The 17,596-nt window shown below is 40.5% G+C and overlaps 2 protein-coding genes across 2 annotated transcripts; both read left to right on the plus strand.

Moving 5' to 3' along the window:
- Positions 1-805: 805 nt before the first annotated feature.
- On the plus strand, positions 806-9,050 carry naf1 (nuclear assembly factor 1 homolog (S. cerevisiae)). Its single transcript, XM_071504801.1, has 9 exons — positions 806-844; positions 949-1,205; positions 1,321-1,465; positions 2,873-2,966; positions 3,079-3,161; positions 3,267-3,427; positions 5,374-5,425; positions 6,440-6,527; positions 6,640-9,050. The coding sequence occupies exons 2-9, from the start codon at positions 949-951 to the stop codon at positions 6,981-6,983; spliced, it is 1,224 nt and encodes a 407-aa protein (XP_071360902.1). The 5' UTR covers positions 806-844; the 3' UTR covers positions 6,984-9,050.
- Positions 9,051-9,171: 121 nt separating this feature from the next.
- LOC139636592 (CD209 antigen-like protein E) lies at positions 9,172-14,846 on the plus strand. Its single transcript, XM_071504802.1, has 5 exons — positions 9,172-11,245; positions 11,421-11,528; positions 13,751-13,905; positions 14,058-14,161; positions 14,575-14,846. The coding sequence occupies exons 1-5, from the start codon at positions 11,134-11,136 to the stop codon at positions 14,717-14,719; spliced, it is 624 nt and encodes a 207-aa protein (XP_071360903.1). The 5' UTR covers positions 9,172-11,133; the 3' UTR covers positions 14,720-14,846.
- Positions 14,847-17,596: the final 2,750 nt, after the last annotated feature.

The raw sequence follows: 17,596 nt of genomic DNA on the forward strand, positions 1-17,596 counted from the left end.
TTAAATGTATTTATATAAAAATTTCCCTTGGTACAACGTATAATAGTATGTTTTGAAGGTAGTTTATCCTAGCGTGTCGGTGGTTCTTCGATAGTGCATTCAACAATGCTTATATTTTGAAGGATTTTAACGGAAGTAGTCTGAGTCATTCTGGTGAATAGATTAAGGTCCGGAGTTCCATGAGGTTCCTCGTAACCTGTGTTTGGTAGCATCACTGATTTACAGGTATTCTTTTAACACACACAATGTTACTCTGTTTAAAAACTGTTTAAGTTGTTGGGGAAAAACCCTTTTGGTTCACCCAGGCTCGCGGCTGTTGATGACGTGTCGTAAAAAAAATTTAGCACTGTTAACCTTGGTTAGCTCCTTAGCTAATTAGCCGACTGATGCTAGCGAGCTTGTAAATAACAGTGTTTTATGTTTGCCTTATCTTAGTTTTCCGTACGTTTCTCTGAGTTGTCCGTCGACTTCACTGGTATTTGTGATTGTTTTCAGGAGTGACATAGTTTTGCAGAGATGATGACAATAATGTCAGATAGGCTTATATAAAGCAAAATCCCATTAAAACAATTTATTCCTGTTTTTTCAGTCTGTATTGACCGTGTTATCTGCTCGGTCCAGGAGATTCATTTTTATACCAAGTCAAGAATCCTCAACATAGGTGCCATTTTCTATAACCAGACAGTGCACCATACATATTGGATTCTAGATGAGGGATCGTTCATTATTGATTATTCTGACAACTTTGACAATTCTGTATTCAAACAATTCATTCAACGTCTGAATTTCCATCACAATTTTTCAGAGCTCGAGTGTATTATCAGGTAAGACTCAAAATCTGAAGGTTAGTTTCAGCTCCGCTTTAAATATTTTAGTTATGAAAAAAATGTTGTAATGAGTTTAGTGTCTTTGTTCATTCAAGGGTTTGAAATGTGTGTAACATTTCAGATGGATGAAAAACTAGTGAAGGAAAATGGACAGATGTTACCTATACACCAGGAGGAGGAGGAGATGGAGCTTACTGAGACAACACAACCTGAAAGTCTGACTGTAACCTCTGCCAATGCAGACCTGTCGTCAAACACACGCACACAGTCAGAAGAAAATGGAGCTGTACAGATAGACTCTACAGCAGCATTGTTTTCTTTACAAAGTGTGTGTAAGCCAGAGGACTGTGAGGACGATGACTCTGAAGATTCTGACAGGTATTTATACCAGCGTACACAACAGGCTTGTTATTGATGTGTTAAATCCAAACATGATGGCTGCCAGGGAGGAAACAAATAATTCAGATAGTGATGCTTCTTCTCCTTTCTTCAGTGACAGCTCTTCCTCTTCCTCCTCATCATCCTCTTCTTCCTCGTCCTCCTCCTCTCCCTCTGCCCGTGTATTTGGGGATGATGACGACGATGAGGGTTTCAGCCAACCGGCCCCCATCAAAACCAGAGATGAAGTCCTGCTGGAGGTTCGTCTATGTGTGTTTTTGAAGAACAGTGATGTGGCTCAAGCAGTGGATTATTTGTATGACTTGCAGTCCTTAAGTAACGTCCTGCGTCCCCAGTATCGTTTCACCTGTTTGTCCACTGTACAGAGTGGGGTCTTTTCCATTGGTCACACACTGTAATGTTTTGAACAGAAAACCTGAATAATCTCTCCTAAAAAATCTGAATTTCCTCTAGGGATTAATAAAGTATTTTATGTATCTGTTATCGTTCTATACCAGTTTCATTCTGAATGGCATTATTTTGACATGATTTCCTGCAAAGCAGTTCTCAGGGGTAAGAAGAATTATTTTGTGAGTGGAAATGGACAAAGTCACAAATTATTATCTCATGTAGGACAGAAAATCTTCAATCTCAGCTCTTTGGTACTTAAAGTATAACTTAAAACAGATCTTGTAGGTTTTATTTTAAAATAATATATGTTTCTGTAATGGCAGGAACACACTGCCTGCAGTGCGTGTGCGTGATGGCTGCGTCACTGAACTGCTGTGGCTCGTGTGTGCATTCACACTGACTGTGTGTCTGCTGCGTTGCTGCTACTGTTAGCTCTGTCTGTTCATGTAGAGTTTACTGGCTACACAAATGTTGGATTTCTTTTCATTATAAATTAATTACTGATGTATTTCTGATACAATAACACTAAAATGTCACTGACTTCACATGTTGCTGCTAAAATGATTAAATATATTTGTTCATGACAGGTTCAGCATAGACATAGAGACCATGGTGAAAGGTGTCAGTTTTATGTGAAGTTGCTGGTATGATGTCACTACGACATCAACTGGTCTTTTCTGTGTCTGTTTGCTGGGAGCCATGCATCACACGTAAAAAGTAGAAGAGACACCAGATCTCTAGATCCTGCACATCCCGCAGGCAGTGTGTCCACTACAACCTGTTCACAACGGCGCCGAAATTAAAACCAAGTAGTCACGCGCACACACTACATCCAGTGTGTTCCTGTCCTGAGGTTTGGCCCATACGGACACCTGTTTTCTCTGGGGTCACTGCATCAGCATGTATGATGAGTACTATGAGCAGAATAAAGACAGACAAATCAGCCCCTGCAGAAAACGTGACTGTACTGTGGTAAATATTTCACTTTACCATACAAAACAATGTTCAGGCCTCATTTCTGAGGTCTGAGCAATCACCACAAGTGCTAATAAGGTAGCAGCTTCTCACCAGACGTCTCATCGCTCATTTTTTGGTCCCGTTATCTTGTTTGTTTTCCTGTTATCTCTAAACTTTATGAACAGATCCACTGTTAATGCCATCAGAGCCTTGGCTAAAACATCATTGTGTGTGTGTGTGTGTGTGTGTGTGTGTGTGTGTGTGTGTGTGTGTGTGTGTGTGTGTGTGTGTGTGTGTAGGAGCTGCCCGCAGCAGAGGAGGTGTGTGTGTCATTACCAGAGGATGCAGAACTGCAGGCTGTAGGAACAGTCTCCAGTATTATACAGCAGCTCGGTGAATACACTCACATTGAGCTCACAGCTCAACTGTTACGGGCTGATTAACCAATTTTTTTTTTTTTTTGGGGGGTCAGCTCTCTCTTTACCCACTCTCTCTGTCTCTGCAGTTGTCATCCAGTCCCTGAAAGACACGCCCCCTCTGACCGATGACAGCATCATCTTCACATCTGATAGGCAGGCAGTGGGCAAGGTGGGTGGACCAGCAGAAAATTGACGACCTCTACTTTTGTCCTCTCTCATTTTCTTTATCTGTTTGTTTCCACATTCATGATGTTGTGTTGTTTGTGTGTCTCAGGTGTTTGAAGTGTTCGGCCCGGTCACCAGCCCGCTGTACATTTTACGCCTGAACTCAGTGGAGCAGATAAGCAGCAAGGGGCTGACGGAGGGTGTGACTGTTTATTATGCACCAGCCATCAAAGAATACACAGGATACATTCTCACACAACAGCTTAAAATGTAAGTGCACACACACACACTCACCAACCAATTTATTAGGTACACCTTGCTAGTACCAGGTTGGACCCCCTTTTGCCTGCAGAACTGCCTTAATTCTTAGTGGCATAGATTCAACAAGGTGCTGGAAACATTCCTCAGAGGTTTTGGTCCATATTGACATGATAGCATCTCACAGTTGCTGCAGATTTGTCGGCTGCACATCCATGATGCAAATCTCCTGTTCCCCCACATCCCAAAGGTGCTCAATTGGATTGAGATCTGGGGACTTTGGAGGCCATTTGAGTACACTGAACTCATTGTCATGTTAAAGAAACCAGTTTGAGATGATTTGAGCTTTGTGGTGTGGTGTGGCGCTTTATCTCACTGGAAGCAGCCATCAAAAGATGGTACACTGTGGTCATAAAGGGATGGACATGGTCAGCAACAATACTCAGGTAGGCTGTGGCATTTAAACGATGCTCAGTTGGTACTAAGGGGCCCAAAGTGCGCCAAGAAAATATCCCCCACACCATTACACCACCACCAGCCTGAACCATTGATACAAGGCAGGATGGCTCCATGCTTTCATGTTGTTGACGCCAATCTACCATCCAAATGTCACAAGCAGAAATTGAGACTCATCAAACCAGGCAACGTTTTTCCAATCTTCTATTGTCCAATTTTGGTGAGCCTCAGTTTCCTGTTCTTAGCTGACAGGAGTGGCACCTGGTGTGGTCTTCTGCTGCTGTAGTCCATCTGCTTCAAGGTTCAACATGTTGTGCATTCAGAGATGCTCTTCTGCATACCTTGGTTGTAATGAGTAGTTTTTTGAGTTACTGTTACCTTCCTATCGGCTTGAAGCAGTCTGGCCACTCTCCTCTGACCTCTGGCATCAACAAGGCAGTTTCACCAAGAGAACTGCCACTCACTGGATATTTTCTCTTTTTCAGACCATTCTCTCTTATCGCTAGAGATAGTTATGCGGGAAAATCCCAGTAGATCAGCAGATTCTGAAATACTCAGACCAGCCTGTCTGGCACCAACAACCATGTCACGTTCAAAGTCACTTAAATCACTTTTCTTTCCCATTCTGATGCTCGATTTGAACTTCAGCAGGTTGTCTTGACCATGTCTACATGCCTAAATGCATTGAGTTGCTGCCATGTGATTGGCTGATTAGATATTTGCGTTAATGAGCTGTTGACCTACTAAAGTGTGTGTGTGTGTGTGTGTGTGTGTGTGTGTGAGTGTGTGAGACGAATTAAAGGAAGTCAGGTGTTGTTCCACCACATTCTGCCAGAACAGATATGATTCAAACATCAGTGACTCCTTCTGCTCTGTGTGGAGGCTGCAGTCACTGTGTTTCTCCACTCAGTTATTCTGGTTTCCCCTTTAATTTCTCACCTTTCTGTAGATCTGTAGCACAGAGCAAATAATAAAGTTGGACCAATATAATATAGTTATATGGTTTGTTTGGCGATTTGTCACTTCTGATGTGATGTAAGGATTATTTTGGACCAGGGCTGGGCGATAAATCGAATATACTCTATGTATCGCCGCATGTTTCATGTGGGATGTAGTAAATAACTATATTGCAAATTGTCACATAATTGTTTTAAGATGCTGGCATGAATTTTGCTTTGCAGTTTCGCTACTCTCGCTCTCTCCTGTGGGTGTCTCTCTATCTCACAGACACACTGCCCCACCCATCCAGAAAACTCCTGGGCATGTGAGAGAGCGAAAGAAGTTAAGCGCCAAAGCAAGTTTATGTGTTCAATAATGGTAACTTGTAGGAGGCAGTCGAATGGGTTCAGAAAAGAAATGGCATATTTTTATGCATCAAAGGTTTAAATTGCACATTTATGAGGTGCTATAGAGGTTATTTCAAAATATCGAGGTATATATTGTGTATAGCATTGTAGACTAGACGTGTGCAGTATGTTGTAGTGAAAATGTTTCTCTTTCAGGTTAAGGGGATCTGATGCATCCTGGAAGAATGATCAGGAGCCACCTGAGGAGGTAAGCACAGAGAGACGGATGTAAACACATCAGGTTGAGCATGCTGACAACACTGATGTTTTCTCCTTGTACAAGTCATTTATTTTCAGTTTCAGGCTGTTTGATAATCTCATAACCCCATTCTCCCTGGTGCAGTCTGTTTGCATTGAGTGCAGATGGTTTAGTTCCACCAGCTCACATCCCTTTGTATTACAGTTCTCTAGGTTTCTGTTGGCACAGGTGCACAAAAGACCTCTTCAAACATAGAAAATAATTTCATGCATCAGGGTCCAAGATTATCATTTATTAGCATCTCACTGAGCCACAGACAACGTGTTTGGTGCCAATCAGCTTTTTATAATTACAACTAAACGCGCTGCAGCATGTTTCCCCTCAAATGTAGTATGGTGTCAGGCTTGGATCTGTGAGGGTTGATCACACACACAGCATGCTCTCATGTGCGCCCCGAGTGACAGGCACACAGGGAGGGTGGGTGAAGAGACTGACAGGGACAGTTCACCACTGGTGGAGCAAAGGGATGGGTATTGAAACCTGGTATTGAACGGGCTACATTTTTAAAGACTGTAGGATCAATTTCAGGGGGTTGGAGGCTGCTGCGGGTAAACAAATGCACAGTAAAAGTACTGTCACAGAAAAACTCCAGTAGTAAATCATGTGCATTATATTTGTTTTAATTTCATCATGATAAAATCTGTATATAATAGTGATTTGTTCAAAAGTTTGATAAATAAATCAATATTAATTCTGTTCTTAATTAGTTAGTTTTTTTCTCTTAGAAATTAAAAACGTAGCGATAAGAGAACCGTTATATTATTAAAGTAGTAACATTAAAATCTTTCATGACCATGGCTGAAGTTCTCATCATTGCAGTTTATGATCAGACTCGTAACTGAGGCAGAACTCAGTCAAACCTCTGAACCTCTGAACAGCACCAGTGTTACAGAAACTTTATCTGCACTGCTTTTACTGAGGACTCACCCCCCCCTCTCTCTCCCTCTCCCTCTCCCTCTCTAGGCTTTAGATTATAGTGATGATGAGAAAGAACAGGAGGCAAAGAGGAAGGTGAAAAACTCCAAGAAGAGGAGGGACAATAACAATACAGGTACACACTCACTCTGTTGGTGTATACTTTGCCTGAATGAAGTTTAGATCATCTAATCCAATTTCTCCTTTTTTTCATTCTTTCATTGGTTCATGTCTCTTTCTCCTTCCAGATAATTCTACCCAGAACACTTTGCAACAGCAGCATGATGTCAGGGGTTTCCCACCAAGACATGCAGGGCCTTCTTTCAGGCACCAGAACCCAAGGAACAAACACCCACCGTTCAGACACACACACACACCACCCAGACATGCAGACGTGCCCCCCATGAGCCTTCCTCCACTCTGCCCTTACCCTCCTCCCCCTCCTCACCATTTCCCCCCACCCAGCTTCCCTCTCTACCCTCCTCCTCCATCTTTCTTCAATCCATCTTTCTCCTCTCCTCTCTGGCCACCAAACTCTTTCCCCTTCTCTGACCTCCCCCCTCCCCCTCCTCCTCCCCCTCCACCTCAGTGATGCCCATCACACACTCTCAGTACGCCTACACACACTTCCTGTTGGTGAGTCATGTTTTGGTTTCTTCTTGTTAGAAGAACGTGTCATCTGTCTGCAGACTGCTGGACGGAGCAGCCGCACAAATCATCCACGTTATCATGCTGCGTCGTCACTGATTGTAAAATAAAACAGAAGCTTGATATAGCTGATGGAGACAAATGATGTGAGCGACCACATACTGTTGTGTTTGTGAGTTTTACATTTTATTTTAAATTTTATTTGAATTATCTCGACCTCCTGTGGGAACAAGGATCAAAATAAACTTTCCTATTAATTATGTCACCTTAGATTACTGGACACAGAGTGCTGCAGGGATGATGTATCTTTATAGACCAACCCTCACATAGTTCCCTCCATAAACAGCCAATGAGATGAGCCAGAGCCGAGGCATATTGTTTTTGGGTTGCCTGTCTGTTTGTCCCATTCTCGTGGACACAATATCTCAGTAACACCTCTAGGGAACCTCTTTGAATTTCGTACAAATGTTCACTTGGACTCAAGGGTGAACTGATTAGATTTTGGTGGTCAAAGGTTAAGATCACAGTGACATTATAACTCAAGACTTTGCACAGCAATAGGACAAAATTTACGTGAGTCTGGATAAACAGGGATGTAATCTGAAAATAGTCTTAGTGGCAGAGGGATACAGCTGTGGGGTGGTTATTCTAGTTCCATTGTCTTTTGGATTATTACAGAAAATAAACATTTTATAAACACACCATTTAACAGACGGAAAAGCTTCAGGAAATTACAACTGGGGTATTTACTGATGTCAGAGAACAAAACGAGAAAATGTCTTGAGCTTGTGTTAAACAGATTTTGTTTCAGTCATATAAACCAAAAACCCATTTAAACACCTAGAGACTTAAGGACAAGGGAACAGGAAGTGATAAAATGCATTTAATTTCCAGGCTTTAGAACTCATTCCTGCAGAACTCTGTTTCGAACTCGCTCACACATATTTACTGATACACTGGAGAGGCAGACAGACAGGCTGGACCCCTGCAGCACCCGAGACTCAAAAGGCTGATGCAGATATATTGACAAGCACTCACACTAATTTCCTCATGAAACATCAGGTTTTTTTCTTCTCTGACTTAACTGGAAAAAAAACAAAATGTTCCTGAACATCTCAGTCAGTGGTTTCCTGATTCTTCATGATATAACTTCACTGAATTAGTGCAACTTATGTAAGAACCTGTGGGTGTAAACACATCGATTGGGAAGTGAACAAGTTCCTCTTGTGTTATGTTATGAAAGTGTTATGAAAAACGACTGCACAAGAGCAGCTGAATTTGTAAAGCACATGCTCATGGTGCAAGTCTGCCACTTACAGTGCACGTGCATGAACCAAGTGTGATTTTTACAGATGACCTCACTGTTGGAGCTGAATGATGATGTGTGTGTTTGTCAGTATTAAGCATCTGAGGGTCACATGGTGTTATCATGTGACAGCTACAGTGGAGTGACACAGATTGTCCAGAGAATTTTTTTTCTTGTGTATGTGGTTAAACTTCACAGTTTCCTTCACACACGTGCACAGGCTTGTATATACACAATGTACACACTGATTTAGTGATATTAGTCATTGAAGAAGCAAATCAATTTTTATTTTCTTATTTCATTTTGGTTGTTCCGCAAATTTTAGTTTCAGATGTAGACGTGCTGTTTATGAGTGACAGAAATAAAAAAGTTACACAGCAGAAAACATTTAAGGTTTAAATTACAACACAAACAGATTATACTCGGGCTTCATGTGTTCATGTAGTCCTGTCTCATCTGTAAGATCTTGTTCCACATACAGATGTGACCATGAACTGAGCCAAACATCTTATTATCACTTGTGATATCATATATATATATATATATATATATATATATATATATATATATATATATATATATATATATATATATATATATATATATATATGTTTTTTTTTGTGTACCACAATCCTTTGTAAATGTCAGTGTTTGCACCATTTCAAGAGTTGCAACAGTGAGAAATAAAAGTGTCTGTGTGAGACATGCCAGTGTTTTGAACCACACTTGTGTAAAATATGCGTGTCACACTGTTGTGTAAAGCTGCTGCTGTTGTGTTTGGTCTTTTCTCAACAGGACGTTTCTACACTGAGTCAAACTGGAGACAAAACTATGATACAGTTTCAGAATATTTTACTTGAACAATCGAAACATACTTGAATTATCCTACACCACCTGAGATCATGTGATGACAGACTGACCAGTGACACCATGATTTGAATTGATTTGACAAAAGGCTCATCTTGACAAATGTCACTTACAAGTTAATCGAAGTTCACTTTAATGATACTTAGTTTATATTGAATTGTGTCATTTCCATTAAATTTAGCAAAAATGAAAATGGAATTAAAATTTGAATGTAGTTCAATAAGTACTCAGTTGTCAGTTTAGCCAGACACCTGGCTAAAGCTAGGGTTAGTTAAGGTTATATGTAATAACTTTATTTAAATAGCACCTTTAAAAACAAAGTGTTAACAACAAAGCCAAAGCAATAACAATACAACTGGAGGCTGGACAGAAAACAAACAATAGACTTCAATATGACTGAAACAATTAGAGTAGATACAGAAAAAAGGCAAAAGAGGATAAAAGACAACATCACATAGAAGCAACTCTATAAAATTGGGTTTAAGTGATTTAAATGATTTATTCTGCCTCATCTCTTCAGCCCAGGGGCCCTGACAGTAGGAGCCCAATCAGCAGGTTCAGTCTTAAATCTCAGCTGTGACCCTAGATTCTAAAGAAGCCCATCGAAGAAACCCCCCACGTGCAGACTATCAGCAGACGCTTCAATTTACAAAAATCCTCTCAACATTTCACATGCAGGCAGTTGAGGATGGTATCTACAGATCATCAGGGGCGCAACTAATGGATTTTCACTGTGTGTTTTTATGGGAGGTTTAAGGGGCTTTATAGTTTTCATTGCAAAATCTGGCTGTACGAGGGGCCACCAGGGGCCCCTTTGCCCTTGTGGGCCCCAAACATTTCCCTGGTTTGTCTCTTCTGACGGTACTCCTCCATTTAAACTAAAACTGTTGTAGAGCGTGTGCTGCTCCTACTGAGATGTATGGCATCAGACAAACAAGTGTTCCTGTTATTTAGCCTACCATCACGGATCTAAATGAGGGTGAGCTTAAGTGTGCCTGAGTCCAAGAACAGCATCCTTACTGCAGGACTGTCAGGTTAGAATGAATGCAATCAGTCCTGAAACCTTCATTTAATCTAAAAAGGCCTCTGTAATATAAATTATAAACACATCAAACATGTATTCTGAAATGATAAACATTTTTATATCACATTCTTTAAAATGAGGAACAAATCTGTTTCCTTTATCCAAATTAATAATTAACCTAATTCTGTCCTTTGATTTTTATTTTTCAATCAGGAAAAGGACTCTTTATTCCTCTTTCATTCATAATCCTCTCTCGCTCTCTCCCTCTCTCACCCTACTTCTTGTAATCAGTTGACTTCAGGCGTTTTCAGCAACCAATCAGATTTCGCCACAATCTCAATCAACCAATTACATTGTCGCTGTCAAACTTTACAGTCTGTTCTCCTCTCTTCTGCTGTCAGCATCATTTCAGTGCTGCAACTCCCTTCCACACCATCCACCTCCAGTCTTCACATCCAGGTCCAGCTCACATCCAGATCTCCAGCATCCTCTGCTTCCCATCACCACGGAGGGTTTCCTATTCCTCACCCCCTTTTCACATATGATGACATCCTGATGGGGTCTAATCGCATCTACATCTCTCACGTTTCCTCTGTTGTTTTGCGGTTGGAAACAAAAGTTTAAAAAATTGTTTTATAGCTCCCTCAGGAACAACAAGCCAAATCAAAAACATACAGGAAATGTTCTCACAGATTTTATTCTCTAAAAACGTTAATCATGACATGACAAGACATCAAATGTTAAGAGAAAAAGAAAAAAGAAGATTCGAGTCCAACTTGATGTGAAAACACTTCCTCTGACACAAGACACGAGGGGCGGGGCAAGGACATGGTGGAGTGGAAGTGCGGCTTGCCATCAGACAGTAAGCACACACCTTCTCACTGCAGCTGAGTGAACATGGCTGCCTTTCATCTGAGCGAGTCTGACACCGCCTTTGAAGTCGGTGAATATCAGCAGTTCGCCAAAGCTGAGCCTGAGGATGCAGCTACAGAGACGACTGAGAGACCGAGTGAGTGATGAAGGTGCTGCTGTGTGTTTGTTGCACAGCATCTGACAACATCTGGATTAGTTAGTAGCGTTTAAGACAGTTTATGTTAAGCAGCAGATGTGTTCCGTGATTAGTTAACAACAGAATTACCACCTCCCACAAGTGTTCTTTGTGCGTCTGTGTGTGTTTTGTGCAGAGTTGAGACATCTCAGTGTGGTTCTGCTGAGCTTCGGGCTGCTGTGTGTTCTCCAAGCGACCCTTAACATCTGCCTGAGACTTGCTCTGAGTGAACCAGCTGATAAAGGTAGACACACACCTCAGCTTTGCTCCACGTTTTAGGATCTTGTAGCTCTTTGTTTTGGTTTTACAGCTGGTAACATCCCTGTTTAGGCTCGGTCTTACCAACATTTGGCAAACACGCTCTGATAAAGCCACTGTCCACTGTTGTATCTGCTCAGCACCTGATGGCAGAGGAGGACAAAGTCCACAGCTCCTTTACTGGAGTCACAGTGTAGATCCTCCAGGTCAAATATAACTCCAATACAAGTGAAAGTTGTTGAGTCACATTTTTACTTGAGTTATAGTTAATATATTTTTAAAATACTTCAGTATTTAAAAGTATTTATTTTTTTATGTTAACACATTGTTGTTTTGTTCCACATTTAGAGAACCTAATTTCTCTGAAACAACCTACTGATTGAAGTTTGGTCATGGTAAACACAGCAAACAGTCTGCCTCATCTTTATCTAACATCGCCATTGTTAGGACACTGACAGGTTTGAACATGACTAACAGTGGAGGAGCTGACTGGTTGGTTGGTTGGTTGGTTGGTTTTTCTCCTGTGATGAACACAGTATATGGTCCACCGTGCAAAATACCCCAGAATCTAGAAATGTAGTTGCTCCAGATATTTCAAACTATGATCCATATATGATGAAATCTGGGCTGGACATGTTCTGATCACTGAATTGTAAGATGTCATATCAAAAAATCTCCAGATATGATCCAGATTCTTGCAAGAACCTAAGAAATATATCTCCATATTCTTGGGGTTCTGGCACAGTGGTCTGTCAGATTTTTCAAAATAATATAAAATTGTGGAGGCAGAAGTACAATATCTGTGTTTTAAGTGTAGTGGAGTAAAAGTCAGAAGTTTTCCAAAACAAATAACACTAATACCAATACTAATAATAAAGTAAAGTACAGATACTGGAAAAATATAGTTAAGTGCAGTACTCAAGTAAATGTATTTTATTACTGTCCAACCTTGTCAAATGACAAAGGTAGCTTCCAGCTGATGGAGCATTTAGCTAGCTAAGAGACAATTATTTTTCTGTGGAGGTGATTGAGACGGAACCAGAGCTAAAAGAAGAGTGAATACTGGATTGAACTTAATAGGTGAACTCGAGATAAATACAGTGTTTTGACATGGATATGTAGTTGGAGGAAAAAAGTCCAAATATTGAAAAAAAAAAAAAAAAAAAAGTTTTTACATATGGCTGTGGTGGAAATGCTGGTGTATCGACAGAAAGAAAATGTGACAAGGTGCAATGAATAAATGATGATGTACATGATGCTGGCTTATTTGTCACTTCAAATCTGTGTGGAGTGATGAGGAGGAGGGGGAGGAGGAGGAGGCAGGAACCTTCCTCACATTACATACATGAAAAAAGAGAAACATTAGATTTCTGTCATGTTTTCTACACAGTTCTCCATCATTTGGGGCTATTTAAATGATGTCACTTCGGTGTGCTGTCTTCTTCTACAGTGGTTTAATGGCCCTGATTGTTTGTCTGTTCATCTTGATGAAACAGCTCCCATAAGCTAGAACTTGACACCTCAATTATCTATCAGCTGTGATCAGTCAGAGTGATTATATCTCTGAGATTGTTTCAGTGGAAGAATTATAAAGGACCCATATTGCATAAAGGTAGATGTCCATGTGTTGTTTGATTATAAAGAAGGTCAAAGTTCTATATTAATAATGTGAAAGTATCAAAGTGCTCAGTCCTGAAAGAAATGCACACAGCCTGTATTCAGAAACTGAGCCTTAAAATGAGCTGTCAGGACTTCTGTAACTTTGTGATGTCACAACAAAGTGAACATTGCCATCAGCCACACCTCAAGTTTCACCCACCCACACCCACCATCCAACTTTGCAGGATTTGGTTTCTCTAAGTGTTTACCTGAAATCTGCTATATTTTTATTGAATCACTCAAAAAGCAGTGACTGACCTGCTGTTACTATATATAGATATCAATACTTAAAATAAAACACTGGAGAAGAGTAAAATATGGGACATATAAAGGCCTGGAAATGTGAAACTACATTAAAGAAGCAGAAACCAAAATAATAAGTCATCTACTAAGACCTTAGATTTCTCCATGAATGTGTTTACCTTCATACAGAGTTCTTTCTGTAGCTTTGTGCCATGTGTTGACTTGCAGCATCCTGTTCTCTGTTGCATCACTGTTGTGCTCTATCCTGTTTGTTCTGTATTTGACATGTGATGTTGGTGTGTGGAGGCAAGACAGGGGAACACAGCTGTCCGCAGAGCTGGCTGATGTTCGGCTCCAGCTGTTACTACATCTCCTCACAGAGGAGGAGCTGGGACGACAGCCGTTGGGACTGTGTGCAGAGAGATGCTGACCTGGTCATCATTGGCAGCAGACAGGAACAGGTACCTTCATGCCCCCCTACACCACTGCACAATATATACTTTTTTGATTTGAAAATCATTTTGAGTTTATCTGGAGAGAAAAAGATAGATGAAACATTTAAACAGGCTAGTGTGTGTAATGTGCTGTTCGTGAGGATGTTGGTTTTTAACAGAACTTCCTCACTGGATTCACCATGGCGGCGTGGGTCGGTATGACTGACAGGGAGGTGGAGGGCACTTGGATCTGGGTGGATGCGACACCAGTGAACAAAGACAGGTGAGGCAGCTCATCCTGCACTGTGGGCTGAGCCTCAGTAACACTGTACTGCACTGGACATGCTCTGATCCCAGTATTGATAATGTCTTATCAAAAAACCTCATGTCAAAAGAATCTAGATTCTTGCAAGAACCCAACAAGGCTGTCTCCTGATTCTTGGGGTTTTGGCGCAGTGCTTTGACAGATAAAATGCCACAAACCTACAGATGTGAGCTCTTGCAGTTATATTCAAAGTCATAAGCTGCTTCACCTCAAACAGACTATTTTCATGCACACATGACAACACATTGTATTTCAGAACACACATGCTGTTGTGTACCCAACACAATGATACATGTATTTTATTATAATCAGATTAAGAAACTCACGCACTCCCTTCCTCCCTCCCACACTCTCTCCTGCTCTGTGTGCAGTCTGCTGTGGGCTCGTGGACAGCCTGATGGAGCGTTTGGAGGAGAGGACTGCGGTGAACTTCGTACAATGATTAATTTCATTGGCCTGAACGACTTCAACTGCAGTGCCAGGATCCAGTGGATCTGTGAGAAATCGCTACAGTAGCTCAACCTCTGTGTGTGTGTGTGTGTGTGTGTGTGTGTGTGTGTGTGTGTGTGTGTGTGTGTGTGCACTGTTCCCTCACCTCCCTCTCCTGTAACTGTAATGTAAATAAATGTAAGAATAAACCAAATGTAACCAACAAGAGTTCTTTGTTGAGCGGATGAGTGAGTGGGTGAGGGAGTGAGTGAGTGAGCAACAAGATAATGTCTTTCACCAGGTTATGAAATGATGATCAGACTCTTTGCGTCATAGTCCTATACACGATTGTACACTCCAAATGACTTTAAGGCGACTAACTAGAGGTTTAACATCACACCATCAGATTGTGTAACTGTCTGACTTGTGTCAGTGGTGAAAAGCTTTGGCTGTATAGTGGCTTTAGTAAGTAACCTTTAAGCTGCTTCCTGTTTGCTTTAATTATCCTAGAACCTGGCCTGAGTCCACCTGTGACAAATTGAATTCATTGAATTTAGAAAGACACACACCTGTGTATGTAAGGTTCCACAGTTTGGACTGCTGGTCAGGACAAAACCAAACCATCAAGTCTAAGGAACGTCCAGTCAAACTTGGCAACCCTGACCAAGAACCTAAGTCCTCTGCAGAGATGAAGAACCTGCTGAAGGATGACAGCAGTTCTCAATCAATTGTGTCTTCTTGGTAGAGAGACCAGACAGAGACACTGTGAGTAAAAGACATTACAGCCTGCTGGAGTCTGACTGACAGCATCTAAAGACTCTGAGAACAGGAGGAACAAGACTCTGGTCTGAAAAAAACTGAACCCTTTAGACAGAACTCCAAACACAATGTCTGGTGAATATCTAATTATTACAAATATTTGTTAAAAAAAAAAAAAACATCAGTTAACAGTATCATTATCAGAACTTCAAAGTAGCGGAATTCAGTTACTGATAACATCCTGTTGTTGTCCTGTGTGTTTTTTAAATGGCACCTGAGAGGCCTTTCCAGGCAAGGCTGGGTGTTCAAAACTAAAAGGATGTGCCAGGTGATATCATGAACTACTTTTCCCAAGATCGACTGAACTTCCAAGATTTAGTCTTGTCCGAGGGAGGAGAAGTTGTCATTGTAGACTCAGTCACATCATGAAAATATATCAGGAAATGTCCAGCTGCCTGGTGTTAGAGGATATGAATGGCTTCAACATTTCTTATCCAATGATAACACGAGAAGTCAGTTGATAAAATATTTTGTATTAGCTGCACCAATCTAATCTACCACAGGGTGGAGCTGTAGTTACATAGCACAATTAATTTGACAAATATGGCTGCAAAATAACAGCTTTAATTTACTGTATTCATTTATGACACATGTGCTTCAAAGATAATTTCTATTTAGACCTGTTTCCTACCAATCTGTAATCATTGTTGCCTGAAAAGCATAACACCAATACAACAAAGTGAAAATGCTGTTACAAGTTAGAGTCCTGAGTTTAAAACCTTACTACAGTAAATGCACAAAAGTAATAAAGTCAAAATGTACTTAAAGTATCAAAGTAAAAGTAAAAATATATATTCTTTTTTATATATTATTATTAGATTGTTAATTCCAATGTATCAGTGTGTAAGCAACATTTTACTGTTGTACAGTTGTATATTTTAATCCCAGCCCAGGGGTCGATGCTTTTCAAAATGTCACAAGATAAATCTGAGAGGTTGTGAGATGATTAAAGGGGTAAGAAGGAAGCCAAACTACATTCTGCTTTAAAATTTTTGAACTTTTCTCCAACTGAATCGGTTAAATGGTTGGCCAGATCAGCTCCATTTTTTTTAATCATTATTATTATCATTATCATTATTTTAATTTCCAAATTACACTCAAAAGGAACCCTACCCAGACTAGCATCCATATTTTTTATCTTAAATTCCATTAATTCACTCATTAATTACTACGTTAGTAAGGTGATTTCAGTGGGAATTTAGGGTGGAAAATATTGCAACATGATACAGTGTTTTCAATTGATTACCTATACACACAATTTACAGGGTGTTTGAGTGGCAAAATGACCACCGCATTAAACTGAGAAGAAACCATGAAAACCTTTTAATTTAAACCTTCGAAGGGCCTTAAATTTGAAAATTAAGGTGGAAATTCAAAAATGGTTTTAATGTTTGTTTTTGAGGTTCACACCACACACACGTTGGTCTTACTATAATTGTGATGACACTTGTTGACATAATGCATTCCCTAGTCCTATAATTGCCTAACGCCGAACCCCTGACCCCTAACCCCTGACCCTGACTTAAGCCTAATTTTAACCTGAACCTTAAATCTAGGTCTTCCCCATCAAACAGCTATTTGAAGTTGTAAGGACCAACTACTATGTCCAAACGATGGTTTCAAAACAAAATCTGTCCCCATGACAACAGAAAGACACATGTACATATGCACATAAACACACGTGTTAACATTACCCTGCATCTGCTGAATGTGTAGACAGACAGCTGTTTCCTAACAATCTCCATAACAATTTTACAGGATGACAATATGTCAGCATTTCTTTACAGCTTGTTTCACTGCCCCGAAGTGGCCAACGATGTCAATTAATACTGCCTTAGGAGATTCCTCTAATATTTAAAATGAATGTGTAAAAAATGGGAAAGTCAAAATAGATAGATACATAGATAGATAGATATATAGATGACACACATTCACCCCACACACACACATGCACACACATTGACATACATACATGGACACAGATGGAATTTCATGCTGCTCAGGGTTTAGCATTTTTTGCCTGAGCTGAAATGGAAGCATCATCACTCACATCAATCAACACCTGTCACTCTGGTTTTCTCAGGACACACACACACACACACACACACACGCACAGGCCATCTCATAGGCAGACACAGCTTATTT

Source organism: Trachinotus anak, unplaced genomic scaffold, assembly GCF_046630095.1.
Source record: "Trachinotus anak isolate AG129_WGS33_773 ecotype Australia unplaced genomic scaffold, CSIRO_AGI_Tana_v1 ptg000019l, whole genome shotgun sequence".
NCBI lineage: Eukaryota > Metazoa > Chordata > Actinopteri > Carangiformes > Carangidae > Trachinotus > Trachinotus anak.